Source organism: Suncus etruscus, chromosome 15, assembly GCF_024139225.1.
Source record: "Suncus etruscus isolate mSunEtr1 chromosome 15, mSunEtr1.pri.cur, whole genome shotgun sequence".
In the NCBI taxonomy this organism is placed as follows: domain Eukaryota; kingdom Metazoa; phylum Chordata; class Mammalia; order Eulipotyphla; family Soricidae; genus Suncus; species Suncus etruscus.
In genome coordinates, this window is record NC_064862.1 from 15,587,419 (window position 1) to 15,610,382 (window position 22,964).

Below are 22,964 nucleotides of genomic sequence, written 5' to 3' on the forward strand. Positions count from 1 at the left end.
TGTCAAAGTTAATGGTATACTGGTAAGTGTTTAAACGGAATCTGAACATTAAACAAAACAAAAACAATCAAGCCTTGATTTGTAATGTTCTTTCACTGTTATGAGTCAAATTATGTTCTCTAAAAAGATATGTGAAATTTCTCATCCCTGACATCTCAGAATAGACATTTATTTAGGAATGAAATTGTTTAGGAACAATATTAATATGAAGATCTACTGAATATTTAACCCAATAAAAGCGATGTCCCTAGCAGGAAGAAGATTCACAGAAGCACAGATATATAAACAAGAATAGGAACAGAGGTAAAAATTGAAGTGGCCATGAAATCGAAAAAAACAAAAACATTTCCAAATAGCTTTTATGAAGCCAACATCAACTTGATACCTAAACCAGACAGAGATGCTACCAAAAAAAAGAAATTGAAGTGGCATAACATAAATTTAAAAAGTGTTATGAATTTATGGCTCCTCCACGAAGTTCAGATGAGGAATGAAAGATTATAATCGTTCTCAGGGAAATGGTGACTCAATGCAACTCTGACTTCAAACTTCTAGTCTTCAGAACTATGAGAAAATTAATTTCTGCTTTTATAAGCCACGCAAAATAAAAAATCATTGTTATGTTATTTGGAATAATCAAGAAAATTATTATTGCCATTATGGTTTAGTTTTAAGCATATCAATGTGAAATTACTGAGTGCAGAGTTGGGAAAATGTGGTACTAAAATGGACCTTGCCAGATAGTACACATTACAACATTACAAGTTGTATAATTATTGGATACAAATTGCTTTATTTTTGTTTTTGGACCATACCTACCTATTCTAAAAGCTTATTTTTGACTGTGCTCTCAGGAATCATTCGTGGTGGGCTCCGGGTAACAGGAATTAAACCCTAGTCAACGGAATACAGAGCAAGTGCCATATCTGCTGTACTATTTCTCTGGACCATCATACAATCTTTTATACACTAATTTATTAAACAAATTTATAATAAGTGCCTATTAAAAACCAAGAACTGTTATGAATGCTGGGGTTATATAAATTAGCAAAAAAAAACCTTATCTGTTATGTGACACACTTTATGGAAAGACATAGAAAGTAAATATTGGCATAATGTGCCAGATTGTACTATGTTTAAAGAGAAAGATGATGTAGAGAAAAGGAATACAGAGAAGAGATGTAATTTTAGGGAAAAAGCACTATGCTACTGTGATATGAAGGAAGTTGTGAGGCTTTTCAAGCATTCCCAGCAGTGCAAAGATCCTGAGGCCAGTGGACAGTGGCTCACTGAGGGTCAACCAGATAGCTGGTGTGACTGGAGCAGATCTAAGGAGAAAAAAGCAGGGATGGTGGAAGGCACTTCTGGGAATCAGTTTGTAGAGCTTTGGAGGTGAAAAGTATTGTAAATTAAAAGCACAGGTGTGTCAATATGATTTATGCCCTAATCAGAAACAGTCTGACTCTTGGTTGCATTCTTTTTTTTTGTAATGAGTCTCTTGCCTTTTTTCAGTTAGTTCTTAGCAATTAACCAGGACTGCAAACTCTCACTTAGATAGCTTAGGGACTTGAAAAAAATAAGGCTTAACATCAATAAAACAGACAACATTTTATGACAAAGAACCAAAAATGGTGGCATAGCTATATCAAATTTTGCACTAAGGAGCAAAGCCACTGAAGCTTTAACAACAAAATAGTCTTGATACTCATAACTTTATTTATCATAACAAGCACCTATAATGACTTCTGAGTTGGAACCTATATACATGTATATTTTATTTTATTTTATTTTTGAGCCACACTTGGTGACGCTCAGGGGTTACTCCTGGCTATGAGCTCAGAAATCACTCCTGACTTGGGTGACCATATGGGACGTCGCGGATTGAACCATGGCCCAACCTGGGTCAGCAGCTTACAAGGCAAATGCCCTAGCACTGCGCCATTGCTCTGGTCCCTATGTATATTTTATTATCACACATTATTGAAAGTGTGTGCATAGGTGTTTCATAGAGACAATTAAGATTTAACTTGAAACAGATGTTTCCTAATCAAAAATATTAAGTTAGTGATGACTTGGAATTCCTATGATAAATAAATATATATGTTGAACAACATAAACAACAATATATTAAAAGAATTTACTAGGTAGATAAATGACCTAATCTGGGTTGAATTAAAGATACTTTAAATTGAACTAAAATATTATCTTTGGATAAAATAGATAATATACTATTAAATTTATTATATGAGTATTTACTTTGCTACATTATATTTTCATTGGCCTAAATTATATTTCTCAAAATGTATATATTATAATTCTAATCTCCTATGGGACTATAGCTGTAGATAGACTTTAGGAGATAATGTTAAATAACCAAAAGGGGTAGATCCTGATCAAATAGGAATAGTGTCTTTGTAAAATGAAACATCAGAATTCTCTTTTCCTCTCCCTCATACAGCGCCTAGTTCTGTGTGTGTGTGTGTGTGTGTGTGTGTGTGTGTGTGTACTTGCATGTGCTTGTGCAATTACTTAGTTGCATACACCTAGGAAAGGTTATTTGAGACATAGTCTGCAAGATAGGAAGATAACTCTAAACTGACACCAAATAAGCTGAAAACTTTATTTGCATTTCTATTCTCCAAAAGTGAGGGAACACAAATTGTTATTGTTTAGTGCACTAATCTATATATAGTAAATTGCAGCTTAGGTTCATTGAGATAAGTAAATTCATAGTCTTCCTTACAATCTTTGCAAATAATAATGATAAAAATAAAGTCAATTTCTATTTTTGATAGTTATTATAATTTTGGGGGGCTGCATTCAGTGGTTTCAGGATTTTCCACTGAGCATCGCACACAGACCAAAAAACTCTTGATGTCAAAAATGCTCAATGGTCACTCCTGGTGGTGCTAAGGCAACTGTATGCAGAGCTGGGAACTGATCTAGAGTTGGTTGCATGGGGTGCAAGTGTGTTAACCACTCTAATAATTTTGAACACTTAATTTTACTTAATATCTTGATACAGTAATCTGTGAGATATATGTTTTTTTCAATATTTTAACATAGGTTTGCTCATTGATTGCAACTCCTGTTTTGAAAACAAAGAATTCTTAAATTTTTATGGAAATATAGACACTATTTTTTAAAAATAATATCTTTATTTAAACACCACAATTACAAACATGATTGTAGTTGGGTTTCAATAATAAAAATTACACCCTCTTCACCAGTGCAACCTTCCCATCACCAATGCCCCCATTTCTTCCCTTCCCCACTCCCCGCCTGTATTCGAGATAGGCTTTCTTGATCCCTCACTCACTGACATTGTTATGATAGTTCTCAGTGTAGTTATTTCTCTAATTGCATTCACCGCTATTTGTGGTGAGCTTCATTCATATCTTGAGCTGGTCTTTCTGGCCCTCATCTCTGGAAATTATTTCAATGTCTTTTATTTTTCTTAAAATCCATAGTTGAGTGAGACTATTCTGTGTGTCTCTCCCTCTGACTTATTTCACTCAGCATAATAGATTCCATGTACATTCATGTATAGGAAATTTTCATGACTTTATCTCTCCTGACAACTGCATAATATTCCATTTTGTATATGTACCACAGTTTCTTTAGCCATTCATCTATTGAAGAACATCCTGGTTGTTTCCAGAGTGTGGCTATTGTAAATAACTCTGCAATGAATATAGGTAGGTGTGAAGAAGGGATTTTTGTATCACGTTTTTGAGTTCCTAGGGTATATCCCTAGAAGTGGTATATCTGGATCAAATGGGAGCTCAATTTCCAGTATTTTGAGGAATCTCCATTTTGTTTTCCTTAAGGGCTGGACTAGATGCATTCCCACCAGCAGTGAATCAGAGTTCCTTTCTTCTCACATCCCTGACAGCACTGATTGTTCTTGTTCTTTGTGATGTGTGCCAGTCTATATGGGAAATATACACACTATTCACTATTTCAAAGATTTTCAAATGAGCAATTTAGACTTTTCTATTTTTATGTTTATATGTTTGACCAAACCTATTTCCTGATGATTCATGAAAGTTTTGTTATATATATGAAACATTGAACATTTCTCCTCTAATAGCTATGCAAGTTGTGATTTCACATTATTAATACTAGCTGTGTGGAAAAATAATAATAAGGAAATACTCATTTATACCGTTTATAGGGTTCTTTGATGTGTAGCTCCATCATAGTGTACTTTAAACTACAGAAAAAATGTTAGTACTAATGAGCCTATGTGAGCCCCAAAGGGTCTTATATAATTCAATATTCTTGCTATGTCACTAAGCATTGCTTATTTAAGCTGACTTTTCCAAATTTTTTTTAAAAATGTATCATTGATAATGTTTTATAAGTATATATTTGGGGTCAGAATGTAAGACATTTTCAAAGTGTATGTCACCATTCCTCACTTAATACCAGAATACCAATATCTTTTCATCATAGTCCATTGGGAATTTCTGCCCCTTGTCTAAACTTAGTTCCAAGGTCACATTTCCAATGAAGAAAGTCTTGCATTTAGTTACATTTTCTCAAAGACTACTTTACCTCTATAATAGTTCCCGAAAGTTTTTCTCTGATTGCAATTACACCACTAGAACATGCTTCCATACAATTTTTCAACTGCCAACTACATTTGATGTCAAAATTATTTTATAATTTTAAAATAGTATTTCTGAGCAATAAAACTAAAGACTTCAGAAGTTAGAGCTATAGTACAATGGGTAGGATGCTATCTTGTATATAGCCAACCTAGTTTGAATCCCAGCACCATATATGGTCTCCCAAACACTGTCAAGAGTGTTTCTTGAGCACAGAGCCAGAGGTAATATCGAATCACCTCTAGTCTGGTCCCAAACCCCTCCCCTAAAAAAAGAAATACTTCTACATATCTATTTCTCCCTTTAAATTGTAATAATTTTTAATTGGATGAGTTGCATTTTTATGGAGAAGTCTTTCCCACAGTCATGCAAAAAACATTGAATGACTCATTCATTGATTGATATTAATAGCAAAACGTGGCCATTTGCTAATTTATACTGTATTTTACATGAAGTATATCAATATCCTTATGGCACTATTCCATTGATATCATTTGGTCCTCCCTTTATAGATGAATAAATAGTAACTTGGAATAATTAGCCAATTTCAATTTCAGACTGTCTCAAGCTTAGCCGAATGACAACAAAATGGATTACTTCGTATTATTAGAACTCTTTGCATTACTAGAACTTGCTCATAATAATTCTCCTATCTGGTTCACCCTTTTTCTTGGGAAAAGAAACTGTCATTCATGGTTCATTACAGTGATTAAAAATATAGATCTTGGGTGCAGAGAGATAGCTCAGAGTTAGGGGGTTTGTCTTGCATGCAACCTATCCAGGGCTAATGGTGGTTTGAACCCAGGCATCCTGTATGGTCCCCAGAGCCTACCAGGAACAATTTCTGAACAGTTTGCCGGGAGTAACCCCTGAGTGTCACAGATGTGACCCAAAACCCCAAAATAAAATAAAATAAAATAAAATATACACTTTTGCTGGCATTCCTTTTAGGTATGGAGATGACTCAGTATTTTTTAGGAGGCAGATAATTAAAAAATGTTAGAGAAAGTTCAAGGAATCAGTATTGCAGCCCAAGGTGGGTAGAAGAGAAAGTTTATTTGCAATGACCAAGAATCAGGTAACCTCTGACTACTCCTCACCCAAAGGATCAACTCTACTTTTATAACTTCAAGTAAGCAAACAGAAACCTAGCATGCAAGCCTACGCAAGCTAAATTGTAGCTAAGGATGACAAGTCTATGAAGAACCTTGTAAGAACTAACTTTTTGTACGGTTTTAAGAACTAACACCATCCCCACAATGCCCAGGTTGTATCATCCTAATGATCCAGGCCTTCTTTGCTTAGAATACTCTACCACTTTACTTCACTGGCCCTCATGCCCATAAATTCCCACCATTTCTCTCAAAATACTCAGATATAAAAAATTTAAAGTTTGGGGAGGAGCTAAAGTGCAGGTAAAAAAAATGATCTCATATTGATCTTAACATGGAGTTCCAGAAGCTTGAAATTTCCTTTCATTTATTGTCCTCTTTGATATTTTTCTTATTCCTTCTCTACATCCTCATAACCATCACAAAAAATCCTGCAATTGACAACATTACTTATATTATATTATTTTACATTTCTTTGATTTTTATATTCATGGTTAGTCTTATGAATTATTGAATATTTTACTCTTTTTCTATACATCATTGGAGTTGCAGAGTTACTCCAGGAAAAAGGAGCTTGTCATACCTGAAATCAGGCCTAGTTTGAGCTCTGTCACAGAATATAATCTCCTGGAATTTTCCACAAGTGATCTCCTTGTTCACAGAGCCGTGAGTTAACCCTGTGCACCAGTGAGATGGTCCAAAATGAATAAAACAAAACAAAACATATGTATACATATCTATGCATATATGTATCCACATATATACGTATACATAAATAAAATTTGTATGTTTTGTTTTGTTGGGGGAGGTTGGAACACTTTTGGTAGTGCTCAGGGCTTACTTCTGTACTCAGGAATAAGTCCTGGAAGGGTTCAGGAGGACCATATGGGATGCTAGGGAAATTGAACCCAATTCTGCCACATGGAAAGCAAGTGCCTTCCCTGCTGTAATACCTTTAGGCTCCATACATATATTTTTGAGTACATAGTATGATTATTTTACATTTCCTAGTTTTATAGGTAATATCTGAAAAATAAAGTTAAAAGTATTGGTAGTTTTATTTTATGTCATATGCAATTATTTTAAGTCAATACAAATCAAATCGCTTTATCACCTCAACTGCAATTACCTTAAATGGGATATAAATAGATTTTCTGTGTATTTCTGAGCTTTCAATGAAAACTATTGTACTTACGATTTTTTAGCTATCAATTTTCTTGTTAAATTATTTGACTGATGCAACAAAAAGTGACACTCAAGTGTCTCTTGTCAACTCTTGAGCATGAACTACAAGTAATATTTCCTTAGAGTTTAATATTATATTTATTGTGGTAATATTATTATACAAGTTTAGATTGTGAAATTTTATGGGAAACGCAACAATGAGTTTATGCAAATTGAAGGAAGAGCCTTGTGGAGAAGAAATAGAAAAAAACTGATTCATATCATTGAGCAATATATAAACATGGCTTTCTGGAAACTGACCTAGCCATGCACCATATAAAAATTATAATATCCGATTCCTGAATATAAAAGGGAATTTGTCACTAGGAGACAGATGGAGCAGCAGAAGCTACTAGTGGCCTTGATGGACTTTCTTAGAGTCCAATACTATCTGAGGCTGGTGAGCATCCAGCACAGCACGACTAACTTCTGGCCATGAGGGGCTGAACAGGTGCCTAATTCTCATCTTTCGCTAGCCAACACCATCTCCAATACTACTATTACCTGTAGCACCACCACTCTCAATAACAACAATAATGACACCAAACAAAACACCAATACCAGCTCTCTGGGAAGCTCCTGGTTTGTTCCAACCTTTGCTTCCCAGAAAAAGTATTAAAGATAATCCCAGAAACAATTCAAATGCAACTAAAGAGAAAACGTTCTTTAACATTCTTTGTAAACAGAATTGACAAATGTTGACAAATGTATAAAAAACAAGAGTTGCTTTATGGATTTGAGTGTGGGCCAGGGAAAATTTTAACAGAGCATCTCCTTATAACTATATCTGGATAGATTTAAGTTCTCATACTAAATTTTTTCAGTGAACACTTAAAGAGATATTCACTAGATGATCTTATCTATTTTATCAATCAGACTCTTGATTTTTATACCTCTTTTAAATACCATCAGCCCTAGTCTCTAGAAAGTGGTCATTTTCATGGAGGGGGAAAGGCTTTGAAGAGTGGTATTTACCATTTACTGCTACCAACTAGACTATAATTTTAAGTTCTTTATCTTCACAGGAAAAAAAAAGATTTATTCTTACTATGTATTGCTGGGGAAAGGGCAGGAGGTCACAATTGCTTTTAGCACTGACACCTGGCATTTGCTTTTATAAATGGAATATTACTTTTTAGGAAAAGAATCACAAATATGCATTACAATAGACTCCTTTCATATGATGTTAAAATAGCAATTTTTGTTCAGATTATGCACACACATTTATATACACACACTCAAGTCACATAATATTTAACCTTGAGGAGAAATACATCTTCAGTCTAAACTTTATATCAGAAATAATTTTTGTCTGTAGAGTATAAGCCATTCTAATTTTTACTACATACTCATTTCATTTCTTGAAAGCCTAACAGGTTTTATTTTTATCTTTCTTCCAACATGACATGAACTATATCTTAGGTCTCCAAATTGCTGTCGATGTAGTTAAGATGTAAATATGAATAAATCTAAATAATTAAACTAGTTAGTTCATGTATTTATAAGTAGACTAAGAATATAGAATGGTAAATGAGTCATTTAAAAAATAAGTATGATTAGCTTTAGTTTATTTAGTTATTTAGATTATATTTAGTGACAGTGTGCAGAGGACCTGCCAGAAATTATTGAGGTCATTTAGTATGAGAAAAAGAAGCTGGATGACCATATTATTTGCAATGCTGTAAAAATTTTCTATGGCCCTTAGGTGAACAGTTTCTAGGATTTATCCTCCCATCCCAATATCCTGCCAAACATATCTTTGATATTCTAACAAAAATCATTCTCTTTTAAATTCTTTGAATGAACCATAACAGGTAATGTATACAAAAATAATCCATAGTCTCTCTTCCTCTTTTCATCTAACTAATGTCCACTTTTCTTTTGGGTTTCAGCTCAGATAGCATTCTTTTAGGAAATATTTCCAAATTCCATTTATTTCCTGCCCCAAACATTCATAGATAAAACCCAGACTAAGTTAGACTTTGAGTCCTTGATCTTGAAGTTCGGTCACTGTGTTCACTTCTTTGTCTCCATGAAGTTTTTCTATAATACTGCAGAGAAGTGTGACTCATTCTCATTTGAATTCTAGTAGAGCAAAGTAGTTTGAGTATAATGGATTCTAGAAGGGAAGGAAAAGGAAGGAAGGAAGGAAAGAAGGAAGGAAGGAAGGAAGGGGGGAGGGAAGGAGGGAAGGAAGGAGAGAAGACAGTAAGAAAGGAAAGAGTGAAGGAAAGAGGAAGGAAGAAGGAAGGAAGTGAAGAATGAGGGATGAATGTTAGATGATAAAAGATAGGGAGAAAGGAAAGGGAAGGAAGGAAATTGAGAAAGAGGGAAGGACAGGAGAAAATGAGGGAGGAAAGCAAGAAAAAGAAAAATGAATAAAAGAATGAACACATCTCCTGTGACATAGTTAGTTGTGGTTATATTGAGTCACCTACACTCTCTACAACCCTTGATCTCTTGAAAATATAATTCATGGCTGTCATAGCTCAACAGTCAAGGTTCAAAACCAGATCTACATAGTCTTTGGAAAACTATAATCACCTCAGTTGACCCTAACACCACCAGGTTGAACAGCAGACATCATTCCTAAATTTGAACTTTCAGGCAGATTTGAATACTCTGGATCTCTCTGAGCTGGAAAGCTATTTCCTTTCCAGTCCATGCAGCAACTAAGTGATACAGTGGAAAGATTCGGAAGATTTCAGATAAGTTCAGAATTCTATTTATTCAATTGACTCCAGCATATAAGTGGTGAGAGATGGTCAGTTATATATGCAGTTAGATATATGTAACCCAGTTCTTTGCTCTGTGAAAAGCAAACAGTATAGACTATGTATTTACTATGTTCCAGAAACTGGAGAACTCCACTATGTGAGTCAAGAAACAAATCTTATCTCTTGACCAAGACATTATCGCTTGACTAAAATCAGCACATGTTTACTTCTAAGTTTGACTACCTTTTTTATCTGAACATTTACTTACTAAAAGGAAAAAATTTCCACTAAAATTCTCTGATGCTGAGATGGAAATCTTGCTAGCTTTACAATACAGAAATTTATTTCGCAGAAACTTTGAGGCTATCACTTTGTTATGTAATTACCAAGAGTAGAAGCAAACTATCATAGTGGAATCCATCCCCTTCCTCCCTCTCCTTCCTTCCTTCCTCCCTCCCTTTCTCTCCTCTCCTTTCCTTCCTTCCTTCCTTCCTTCCTTCCTTCCTTCCTTCCTTCCTTCCTTCCTTCTTCCTTCCTTCCTTTTTCCTTCCTCTCCCTCCCTCTCCTCCTCCTCCTCTCTCCCTCCTTCCTTCCTTCCTTCCTTCCTTCCTTCCTTCCTTCCTTCTCCTTCCTTCCTCCCTCTCCCTCCCTCCTCCCTCCCTCCCTCTCCTTCCTTCCTTCCTTCCTTCTTCCTTCCTTCCTTCCTTCCTTCCTTCCTTCCTTCCTTCCTTCCTTCCTTCCTTCCTTCCTTCCTTCCTTCTTCCTTCCTTCCTTCCTAGAATCCATTATACTCAAACTACTTTGCTCTACTCAGATTCAAATGAGAATGAGACACACTTCTCTGCAGTATTATACAAAAACTTCACACAAAGAAGTGGACTCCATGGTGGAAACCATCCACTGGGGTAGAATCTAACCTCGATAATTAATAAATAGAAGTGGGTAATAATCTTATTATTAAAGCCATCCAGCTCACCCAGATTTTTGTTTTCACATATTTCTTTTCTAGAAGAATTGAAATCAATGTCTCTCACCTATTGTAATAATCTTGAATAAGATTTTTAAACTTTTTCTATTTAACTTTTGTACAATTTTTTGACACCCAATTAGGGAATGAACACAACCACTCACATCAGGCATGGCCTGGATCCTATGTAAACTTACACTTAATTCAAATCATCACTAGCAGTAGATGTGAATGTTATAGAAGGTGACTATTATTTTTTAATCAACTAACTTTTAATGAACAGGAGAATTATATTTTTAATTTTAGGAGTTAGATAGTTTTATTTTAAATTCATTATTTTGAAATTGCTTGAAGGGGGAAGCATTGAATCATTTCTAAGAAGTGCAAGTTAAAATAATATCCAGAAGCCAGTTGTGAGGTTGGCATGTTTCTGATCTAACTCCTCAATTTCCACAGCAGGTAGCATTTCATATAGAATAGCCTTGATTACAACCCTGAAACCTTGCTGAGATCCTACTCTATAGAGCCAGGATTTTGCACTTGCCAGTTTGACTAGAGATCAATGGTTTTGTGATTTGCTTGTAAAAATTACTGCACTTAGGAATCAGACTGCTTGGATCAAAACCACCTGAGCTACCACTAGTAACAGATGTTACTCAGTAAAAGTACCACAGAGGTTGCTGATGAAAATATGCTCAAGAGCTAGTTTTATTGGTCACCACCATTAACCTCATTCTCACTTTTGCTACTGTGAAAAAGAAACAGAATATTATGATTTTGCAATTTTCTACTCCTCACTACAAAGTATAAGTGATTGATTAAAAATAATGGATTTCGGCTGGAGTAATAATGCACACGGATGATTCAGGAAGGACCTCAATTCGATCTCCCATGTCCCATATGGTCCCCCAAACCAGGAGTGATTTCTGAGTGCATAGCCAGGAGTAACCCCTGAGCATCACCAGATTGGCCCAAAAGCAAGCAAACAAACAAACAAAATGATTTCTCAGACTTATTGCACTGCTTCATTTAACTGTTAACCTTTATTTATGAGACTCTTTTTTTTTCTCTTTCCACCTGATCCCTGAATTTTTCAGTGATGGATGGGCAGACAGAGATGAAGTCATTGAAGGTTATGAAGTGGAAGCCAACGGGGGAATCACCATAAAACTACAATCTCCAGAAGTCAGGTCATTTGACGACTATTTCCTGAAACTGAGACTAGAAACTAATAAGAGGAATCCCTGGTTCCCTGAGTTCTGGCAACATCGGTTCCAGTGCCGTCTACCTGGACACAGTCTGGAAAATCCCAATTTTAAAAAAATCTGCACAGGTAACTCATTTTCACAAAAAAAAATGACTCTGAGGTTTGTTATACTCTGACCCCACTGTAAACTTGTTGTGGTAAAAAAAAATAGAGATTCAATGACTATATTTCTTCTTAATTTCTAAGATAACTAGAATATAGTGTCTACTCTCCTCTTTCCTTTCTTTCTCACCCACAGAAAATTTATGTTTATATTTTCTAGAAAAAAATTATTTTTATCTGATGAAAAAGTAATGTATGTAAAGGAAAATAAAACAGAGAGTACAGGTATATGGTCTTCAAGTTAAAGGAAAGAGATGTTGTTACTATTGCATAGTTTAGAGATGTTAACCACAAATGTGAAGTAGCACTGTTTTGATTCTGTGTGCTTCTTTTAATGGCTTGATTTGACTATATAAGTCAGAAAATGAATGATTGTATTCAAAATGACCTCTAAAACTTTGAGAGTTCAAGGGAGGCAAGAAACTCTTTTCTCATTTGTAAACTGGAATGGTGTTCCCAGTGAAACAGATGCTTCTAGTGCATGGTCAGTTGGCAAATAATTTCTTGTCTTTCAGAGTTTTGACTAACTTATTAAGATGCGTCTGTTTATCCTCAAACTTTATGACTCAGACCTCTTTTTGGTTCTTGTTTTTGATTGGCACCTGCTGGTGATCAGTGTTCGCTCTTGGCTCTGCACTCAGGGATCACTACTGGTGGGGTTTGGGGGACCAACCATATGGGATGCCGAGTCAGCGGCATACAAAGCAAATCCCTACCTACTGTTTGATTATTCTAGTCCTGACTCAGACTTCTTAATAAAGTAAATCTGTAAATGTTATCATTACTGCTTGAGACATAGATGACCACTTTCCCTTTTCAATATTGTCTAGGCTACAAAAATTGATCATTTGTGATCTACTATAAGCCAATTATTCATATTGGCTTGACCATGACTCTGTTCGTGACCAAAAATTAAATTGTATAAGAGTAGTGTGATGTGTATTTTTTAGAAGTAAGCTGATATTACTTAGAAATGTCCAAATATGGGGCCTGAGTGATGGTGCAGTGGTAGGGCTTTTTGCTGACTTTTAGGCTGACTCAGGACAGATTGCAGTTTGATCTCCCAGCATCCCTAATGGTCCCCCAAATCAGGAGCTATTTCTGAGCACATAGCCAGGAGTAACCCCTGAGTGTTATCGTGTGTGGCCCAAAATAAAAAAAAAAGAAATGTCCAGATACTATTTATGCATTTACCATTATGGTATCAATCATGTATGAAATGCTGTATCCAATAAGACAGGGACACATAATTCATGTGTTTTAAACTTAGAGTAACTTGAGGTCTTTTGACCAAGTCAAAAAATTAATACACGTGAATTACACAATTATAATTATATTAGAATATGGAAATGTAGAATTACTGACCAAAGACAATGCATTTTTATAAGGCAGTGGGAATATGAATAATCATATATTTATAGTTACATTAATATTCAAATTTTGATGGTATAAATTTTTAAAAATATAAATACTTTTAAGAGCCTCATACTCCACCAACTGGGTTAGCTTGGTGGTCTAAAATATCAATATTTTTTTAAGCCTCACAAACAGTGCTCAGGGAGTCTGATGACCACTTCAGGTGGTACTCTGCTTACTGGGTGGCCAATTGATTTAAAATTTGGGCCCGGTGATAGCACAGTTGGTAGGCATTTATCTTGCATGCTGCTGACTCAGGAAGGACCCGGGTTGGACCCCCGGCATCCCCTCAAGGATATTCACATCCTTGAACACCACTGGGTGTAGCAAAAAAAAAAAAAAAGTTTGGGCCCAGAGTACTAGGCAAGAAGGTTTGTACTGCCCACTTTCAAACTCCAAGCCTCATACATGCCAGGCTTTAGGCTTTGAGCTATCTCCCTACTCCTAAACTATCAGTATATTTCAATGTAGTAATATATGTCTCATTCAGCAGAGTTCACCAAAAGGTGGTCTATTGTATATCTATTTTCTGTCTGTATACTTTGATGGAGGGACCATTTCAGTATGTTTTATTAGGAGGCTGAGAAATATAATTTGGCAGAGATGAGATGAAAGATGCTAATCAGCAATTCAATCTCTGAAACATATATGTCTATTGACATTTTTATTTCACAGAGGTTCAGAATTCTAATGGAACAATAAGCACTACAGCATATATCAAGAATATACTCTTGATACTAAAAAATTTGAATATTAAGGGGATTAATTTATCCAGGTTCATATAAGCAATAGTAAAAATATAATTAGAACATAAATCCCTAACTACTTTTATTGCTTTTAGATGTAAAATTTAGTAATTATTTATTATTCTATAGTTTTTTCTAAATAATCTTTATTTTTAAACTTGAGATCTTTAAAAATAGAGAGTTCTTGAAACCTGTACAATAAACACAAAATGAATAATGATAAGGAATGATGGGAAGGGATTTCTTAAGGTTTATAAGAAAGTAACCACAGAAATCTTCACTGAGAGGTTGAAATATGATTCAATATATGGAGGCTGTGAGAAAGTAAGCCAGGAAAACACTGGTAAAAAAAAAAAGCACTTTAAGAAGAAAGTACAGGGCCGGGCAGTGGCGCTAAAGGTAAGGTGCCTGCCTTGCCTGCGCTGGCCTTGCACTGACCGCAGTTCGATCCCCCGGTTTCCCATATGGTCCCCCAAGCCAGGAGCAACTTCTGAGCACATAGCCAGGAGTAACCCCTGAGCGTTACCGGGTGTGGCCCAAAAACAAAAAAAACAAAAAAAAAAAAGAAGAAAGTACAGTAAATAAATATAAGTACATAATGCCTGGCTTAATAAAAAGGCAAAATGAACCAGAGAGGCCATCTATGAAATATCCAAAGTTGTCTGTAACATCACCTGGAAGCAATCATCTACTAGGGAAGACCCTACTGCTGTTCTGACATCGATCTACTCAAAAGAGTCTTCCCTTAACACTAAAAAGACAAACAACAACCGACCTGCTTACTGGACAGGGCTTTCTGCATTGCCCTTTAATTGTGAGTTGAAATTAGAGGACGTTCCGCACCATCCTGACTTCAATGTAGAATATACAGATTCCAGGATCTTCAATACAGAAACATGATACCAACAACAGAGACTGTGTGAAAAATAAAACTATATTGGCACTACAGGCAATGACCTGAATTGAACAAACTAGTTTGCCTGGAACCTAGAGTTAGTCTTATGTCAGGAAATATCAGGAGTAGGGTCTCCTTGTATTTAGGCCAAGCCTTCTCCTTTCCATGTTCCCCCATACTTTGGTGGGCCTATGCACATGATAATTGCCACTCTAACAGTTTTTACCGAGCTCCTTTGACTCTAAACCTTAAAAAGAAAACCCACTTAAACTTTTGAGGTTAACTTAAACTAATATGCATGTGCAGGGAAATGTAAAAAAGTACTATGCCTTCAAGTTTAAGGAGTTATGTAAATTTTATGGCTTTAGATTGCTTTGTGTACTGCTAAGAAGTGTTATAATGTTCTACAGTCTGGGGTCTTGTGGGAAAAACTAATTGTACATGGGTTCTGTTTTATTTTTCTTAATACTTTTTGACTGTAAGTTCAAAATTAAGGTGTCAGCAGGGGTGTTTCTTCTGAGAATTCTGTTTTTGGGTGATTGTCCTTCCACTGTAGCTACTTTACCTTGTCCTCTTTATTTGCATTTAAAAATTTTTAAAAAAATACACTCACACACACACAAAAAAAAGCAAAATGAAGCACAGGATCTCTGGAGCCTGTGACTATATAGAACATAGCTAGAGATGGTATAAGGCACACAGGGCAGTTGCGTGTATTTGTGTAAAACAGAACTGGTCCTTGGAAGGTTTTACCCTTGTTTGAGTAAAATTAGAAGCGACTGGGCAGTTCAAACAATACAGAGATATTCTTTTCTTACTTTTCAGGAAAATAAAACTGCTTTGGCTAGTTTTTGCCAAGTCTGGACTAAGGTGATTATGAAACAGGCATTATGCCTCTCTTTCTCACTATCATTGTCATGGTAGTTGTCATTGTGTTTAGTGCTTTAACTGTACTAACAACTTTTTGTGGCAAGCTTTGTATCATGGGCTGGTCCTCCTGGTGCTCATCTTTGTTGTCATTGGATATTATTGCTACACTGTTTTTAATTTTTCTTATATACCACAGGTGAGTGAGACTATTCTATATCTATATATCTATCCCTCTCCCTCTGGCTCATTTCACACAGCATAATAGTCTCCAAGTCCATCTCTGTTTAGGCAAATTTTATGACTTCATATTTACTAATGGCTACATAGTATTCCATTGTGTAGATCACCATAGTTTCTTTAGGTACTCATCTGTTGTAGGGCATCTGAGTTGTTTCCAGATTATGGCTATTGTAAATAGTGCTGTGATAATTTAGAGGTCAGAAGGCATCTTTTGTATTGTGTTTTAGGGTTCCTAGATATATCCCTAATATTGGCATAGCTGGATCATATAGGAACTCAATTTCTAGTTTTTTTTTAAATTCAGATTGTTTTTCAGAAATGCTGCCCTAGACATCATTTCCACCAGGAGTGAATGAGTGTCCCTTTCTCCCTGCATCCAAATAGTACTGGTTGTTCTTGTTCTTTGTGTATACTTCAGTTTTTTAAAGTTTTATTTTACCCACCACGATGAAAAATTTTACATTGTTACCAATGGTAGAATTTCATGTATAAAACATTCTAACAAAAACCTACAGGCAGGAGAAGAGGGAGTATAGAGATGAGGGTCATTGGTGGTGGAAAAGTTACACTGGTGAAAGGGGTGTTCTGTTTTATGACTGAAACCCAACTACAAACATGTTTGTAATTATTATGCTCAAATAAAGATATTATTATTAAAAAGAAAAAAACTACCTCCAGAGAGCCCCTGTTCCTTTAACAATGTCTCCAAATATTTCTCCCCTTTCTTTTCTGACTCAACATTTATACTTCAGTATCCACAAATATCTCTCCTTATTTTTTTGTTTGTTTGTTTGTTTTTGGGTCACACCTGGCAGAGCTCAGGAGTTACTCCTGGCTCTACACTCAGAAATCACTCCTGGAAGGCTTGGGAGACCATATAGGATGCCAGGATTAGAACCACCGTCCTTCTGCATGGAAGGCAAATGCCCTACCTCCATGCTATTGCTCTTTTTTATAGTAAACTCTGATCTGTAGAATAGTTTTGAGATTGTGTAGCCTTGGGCCATTGTGGTTCCCTTATGAAATGTTTTTATATACCACATATGAGAAATAATAATATATACGCTCCTTTTCTTTTAATTGACTTCTATCAATAAAATACACTCCAAATCCATCAATTGTAGTAGCAAATTGTATTATTTTGTATTTTCTTACAGCAGAGTGCTAGCCTATTGTGTATATATAATAGTTTCTTTGTACAATCTTGTTTTGGAATATTTGAGTTACTTTCAGTTAGGTCAATTTTGAATAGCTTTGAATCTCTGTATTTTATCAGATTTACTTTAATGTCATTGAAGAACAACATAAACTTTTAATCATCTCTATATAATTGAGATCCTTGAATATAAAATTATTTCCATAGTCTTCTAATGAATATGCAGATACATCTATGAAAATTAATGTGAGGAAGTAGAATTCATATTTCTATACTATTGATAGCCTACTGTTCCTGTCACTTATTTTTACCTCTTCTAATTAGGTCACTTTTGGTGATTTGAAAAGTTCTAATATTACAGTTAGTTTCCATAGAAACCCTTATTGAGCTTAATTTCATAAGTCACTATTTACATAAGGAGTTCACAAGTGCAGGGTTGTCATTTGGAATAAAAAAGGATCCTGAGTCCAGATTGAATAATTTAAGAACCAATAAGGTCAATTTAAATATGCTTTATGAAAAACATATTTCACTACTTAATTAATTCAGTATATTATGGGATTAAAATGTGTTGAAAAATGCATTATCTGAAATATCAAACATAAACTCTAAAAAATTCAACAAATACACGCAACTGCCCTGTGTGCCTTATACCATCTCTAGCTATGTTCTATATACTCACAGCTCAAAATATCAAAAGCAAGAGAAAAATTATTCTTTCAGGAAGTTTTATTTGCATACAGAATCTTTATATTTGCAAGCCCTCATGCTCTATTACTCCTAATCAGAACTGCTATATAAGATGCCAGGAACTATGGCATTTGGGTGCTCAGTCACTAGTACCAACACAAGTTCAGTAATGTATATGCTAGAAGAATTGTAGCACCTCATTCTGAGTCTCAACATCTGCAATTGTAACTTGTGTTTACAATTTCTGTTTCACAGAGGTTTGTAATAATTGAATAAAATCACAAAAATAAAATATCTTGTAATCTCAAATCTTCCTTATGTGTATTAGTACCAGTAGAATAATTTGTTATCAGAAAGCCAGTAGGAGCCATCTAATTAAATACTACAGATATTAGAATATTAAATAAGGATATTATTAAAAAAACTGATAGGGTCAAAGGCTAACTACTGATCACTGATGTACAAAGGATTCCAAAAGCTAAGGAGTGCCATCCCCACCAAAAAAAAAAAAAAAAAAAAGAACTTTAAATTTAGTAGAACTACAACTTGAGATGTAAAGAATAGGAAATATAAGCATGCAATTCTTTTTTTTGGGGGGCCACACCGGCTGACACTCAGGAGTTATTCCTGGCTATGAACTCAGAACTCGCTCTTGGCTTGGGGGACCATATAGGATGCCGGGGGGAGCGAACCAACGTTCATCCTAGGCTAGCATGGGCAAGGCAGACACCTTACCGTTTGATACACCTCTCCGGCCCCAAGCATGCAATTCTTAATCAATTACTATTATATTACTGTTACATGTATCCAATATGAAACTCCCCCCCAAGTAATTGTTTATTGAGGGTGCTCTGTGGTGGTGGGCACACATTGGAATACGAATGATCACTTCATGGCAAACTTGGGGAACCATATGGGATGCCAGGAATAGACCTCAGGCTAGCTGCAAGCATTGCCTTGACTATTGTACTGTCTTTTCTACCTATTATATAATTTTAGCGAGTCACTGTGCTTTACAAAGTTAGGTATGATTTAGTTTTAAGCACACAACATTGCATGGCCAATCTTTTCACAGTATCCACTTCCCTCCAATGTTCCCTTTAGTGTTCCTAGTTTCCCTCCCACACACCAACAGGCCATATGGAGCCCATTATTTTTCGTTTAGGTTCTGAGGTTTACAATACCATTAACTGATAGGATTTTATATCTAATACTTTACCCTTGTCCAGAGACCTCTCCTACTTCAGAGTGACCATTTCCCCTCACCCATTGTTGCAGTGTTTCTTTCCCTGTCCTATTTTTCAATACCCAAACACAAACCCATGCTGCATGTTGAAGTTTTCAGCTTCTGGTACCTTTGTTATACTTTTGTTATTCACCTATGTTTCTTTATATCTTGCCTATGAAAGAGACCATTTTGTCTTCCTGACTAATTTTACTTAGCATGGTTCTCTCCAGATTTACTTCTGTAGGAGCAGATTATATGATTTCCTCTTTTCCTACAACTGAGCAGTATTCAATTGTGTAGGTATACCATATTTTCTTTTTCATTTATCTCTTCTTATGCACTTGTTTTTTCCCCAGATTTTGCTATTATAAATATCAAAATGAAACAAACATTCCTATAATGAATAGTTCAATAATGAAAAGTTCAAGTGTCTTTTATAAAAAGTTTTTGAACTCTTCAAAAGTGAAAAGGCTGGGTCATATTCATGGTTCAAGTTCTAGTTTTTTGAGGAATGTAAATAATGTTTTCCAAAAAGGTTGGGACACTCAACATCCTCACATGCAGTGGATGAGGGGCCAGTGTCTGTATTATGAGGTAATATTTCATTATTGATTTGTTTTGCATTACCCGATGATACATGGCACAGGCTATTTTTTCATCTGCCTTGTGACAATTCGAATTTTTAAAGGGACCATTTTTTCATCTCTTCTCCCCATTTTCTTAGTGAGTTTTTAATTTTCTTTCTTCTAAAGTTCTAACAGTGCTCATTCTACCTAGGTACTATCTATCTATCTATCTATCTATCTATCTATCTATCTATCTATCTATCTATCTATCTATCTATCTATCTATCTATCTATCTATCTATCTATCGAGTGTGGACAAATATTTTCTACAAATTTGTAGGGTATCTTTATTCTGGCCATCATTCCTTTGAAGAAAATTCTTAGTTTGATATACTTACATTTATTTGTTGACTTTTGCTTCCACTTGCTTGTCCAATGGCACTTAGTCCTTAAAGATGCCTTTAGCTTGGGTGCCATACATTTTCCTCATGAATTCATAACTCATGAATTCAAGTCTGATATTTTGGCCTTTAATCCATTTTATTTTATGTTTTTTTTGCATGAGAATACTCAGTTTTCCCAAAATTACTTTTTTATATCTTTTATTTAAACAACTTGATTACATACATGGTTGTGTTTGGGTTTCAGTCATGTAAAGAACACCACCCATCACCAGTGCAACATTCCCATCACCAATGTGCCAAATCTCCGTCCTCCCCACGTAACCCCCGCCTGTACTCTAGACAGGCTTTCTATTTCCCTCATACATTCTCATTATTAGGATAGTTCAAAATGTAGTTATTTCTCTAACTAAACTCATCACCCTTTGTGGTGAGCTTCATGACATGAGCTGTAACTTCCAGCTCTTTTCTCTTTTGTATCTGAAAATTATTATTGCAAGAATGTTTTTCATTTTTCTTAAAACCCATAGATGAGTGAAACTATTCAGCAATTTTTTCTCTCTCTCTGACTTATTTCACTCAGCATAATAGATTCCATGTACATCCATGTATAGGAAAATTTCATGACTTCATCTCTCCTGACAGCTGCATAATATTCTATTGTGTATATGTACCACAGTTTCTTTAGCCATTCATCTGTTGAAGGGCATCTTGGTTGTTTCCAGAGTCTTGCTATGGTAAATAGTGCTGCAATGAATATAGGTGTAAGGAAGGGGTTTTTGTATTGTATTTTTGTGTTCCCAGGGTATATTCCTAGGAGTGGTATAGCTGGGTCATATGGAAGCTTGATTTCCAGTTTTTGGAGGAATCTCCATATTGCTTTCCATAAAGGTTGGACTAGATGGCATTCCCACCAGCAGTGGATAAGAGTTCCTTTCTCTCCACATCCCTGCCAACACTGCTTGTTCTCATACTTTGTGATGTGTGCCAATCTCTGTGGTGTGAGGTGGTACCTCATAGTTGTTTTGATTTGCATCTCCCTGATGATTAGTGATGTGGAGCATTTTTTTCATGTGTCTTTTGGCCATTTGTATTTCTTCTTTGTCAAAGTGTCTGTCCATTTCTTCTCCCCATTTTTTGATGAGGTCTTTAATACATTTGAATTTTACCTTCATACATGATGTTAGCTGAGGGTCTAAGTTCAATTTTTTGTAAGTGGCTAGCCAGTTGTGCCAACACCACTTGCTGAAGAAGCTTTCTTTGCTCCATTTAGGATTTCTTGCTCCTTTATCAAAAATTAGGTGATTATATGTCTGGGAACAATCTCAGAGTATTCAAGCCTATTCCACTGATTTGAGGGCCTGTCTTTATTCCAATACCATGCGGTTTTGATAACTATTGCTTTGCAGTACAGTTTTAGTTGGGGAAAGTAATTCCTCCCATATTCTTTTTCCCAATGATTGCTTTAGCTATTCTAGAGTGTTTATTGTTCCCAATGAATTTCAAAAGTACCTGATCCACTTTTTTGAAGAATGTCATGGGTATCTTTAGAGGGATCGCATTAAATCTATACAGTGCTTTGGAGAATATTGCCATTTGGATGATGTTAATCCTGCCAATCTATGAGTAGGGTATGTGTTTCCATTTCCACGTGTCCTCTCTTATTTCTTGGAGCAGAGTTTTATAGTTTACTTTGTATAGGTCCTTCACATATTTAGTCAAGTTGATTCCAAGGTATTTGAGTTTGTGTGGCACTATTGTGAATGGGGTTGTTTTCTTAATGTCATTTTTCTTCCTTATTACTATTGGTGTATAGAAAGGCCATTGATTTTTGTGTGTTAATTTTGTAGCCTGCCATCTTGCTATATTAGTCTATTTTTTTTTCTAGAAGCTTTTTGGTAGAGTCTTTAGGGTTTCCTAAGTAGAGTATCATGTCATCTGCAAACAATGAGATCTTGACTTTTTCTTTTCCTATTTGGATTCTCCTGATATCTTTTACTTGCCTAATCTCTATAGCGAGTAATTCCAGTGCTATGTTGAATAGGAGTGGTGAGAGGACAGCCTTGTCTTGTGCCAGAATTTAGCGGGAAGGCTTTTAGTTTTTGTTCATTGAGGATAATATTTGCCACTGGTTTGTGGTAGATGGCCTTAACTATATTGAGAAAGGTTCCTTTCATTCCCATCTTGCTTAGAGTTTTGATCAAGAATGGGTGTTGGACCTTATCAAATGCTTTCTCTGCATCTATTGATATGATCATGTGATTTTTATTTTTCTTGTTGTTGATGTTGTGTATTATGTTGATAGATTTACAGATGTTAAACCATCCTTGAATTCCTGGGATGAAACCCACTTGATTGTAGTGGATGATCTTAATGAGGCATTGAATCCTATTTGCCAGGATTTTGTTGAGGATCTTTGCATCTGCATTCATCAGCAATATTTGTCTGTAATTTTCGTTTTTTTTAGCATCTCTGTCTGGTTTAGGTATCAAGGTGATGTTGGCTTCATAAAAACTATTTGGAAATGTTCCCGTTTTTTCGATTTTATGAAAGAGTCTTGCCAGGATTAATAGTAGTTCCTTTTGGAGAGTTTGAAAGAATTCATTAGTGAATCAATCTGGGCCTAGGCTTTTTTGGGGGGCAGACATTTGATTACCGTTTTAATTTCATCAATAGTGATGGGGTGTTTAGATATGCTACATCCTCTTCATTCAACCATGGAAAATTATGAGTCCAAGAATTTATCCATTTCTT

General features: G+C 35.4%; 1 protein-coding gene across 1 annotated transcript in view; it reads left to right on the forward strand.

Annotated features, from left to right (window-relative positions):
* Positions 1-22,964, forward strand: part of GRM1 (glutamate metabotropic receptor 1) — a 504,561-nt gene that overhangs the window by 323,402 nt on the left and 158,195 nt on the right. Inside the window, exon 4 of the mRNA XM_049789321.1 lies at positions 11,731-11,966. Coding sequence (XP_049645278.1) covers positions 11,731-11,966 — 236 coding nt within the window. The remainder of the gene's footprint in view (positions 1-11,730; positions 11,967-22,964) is intronic.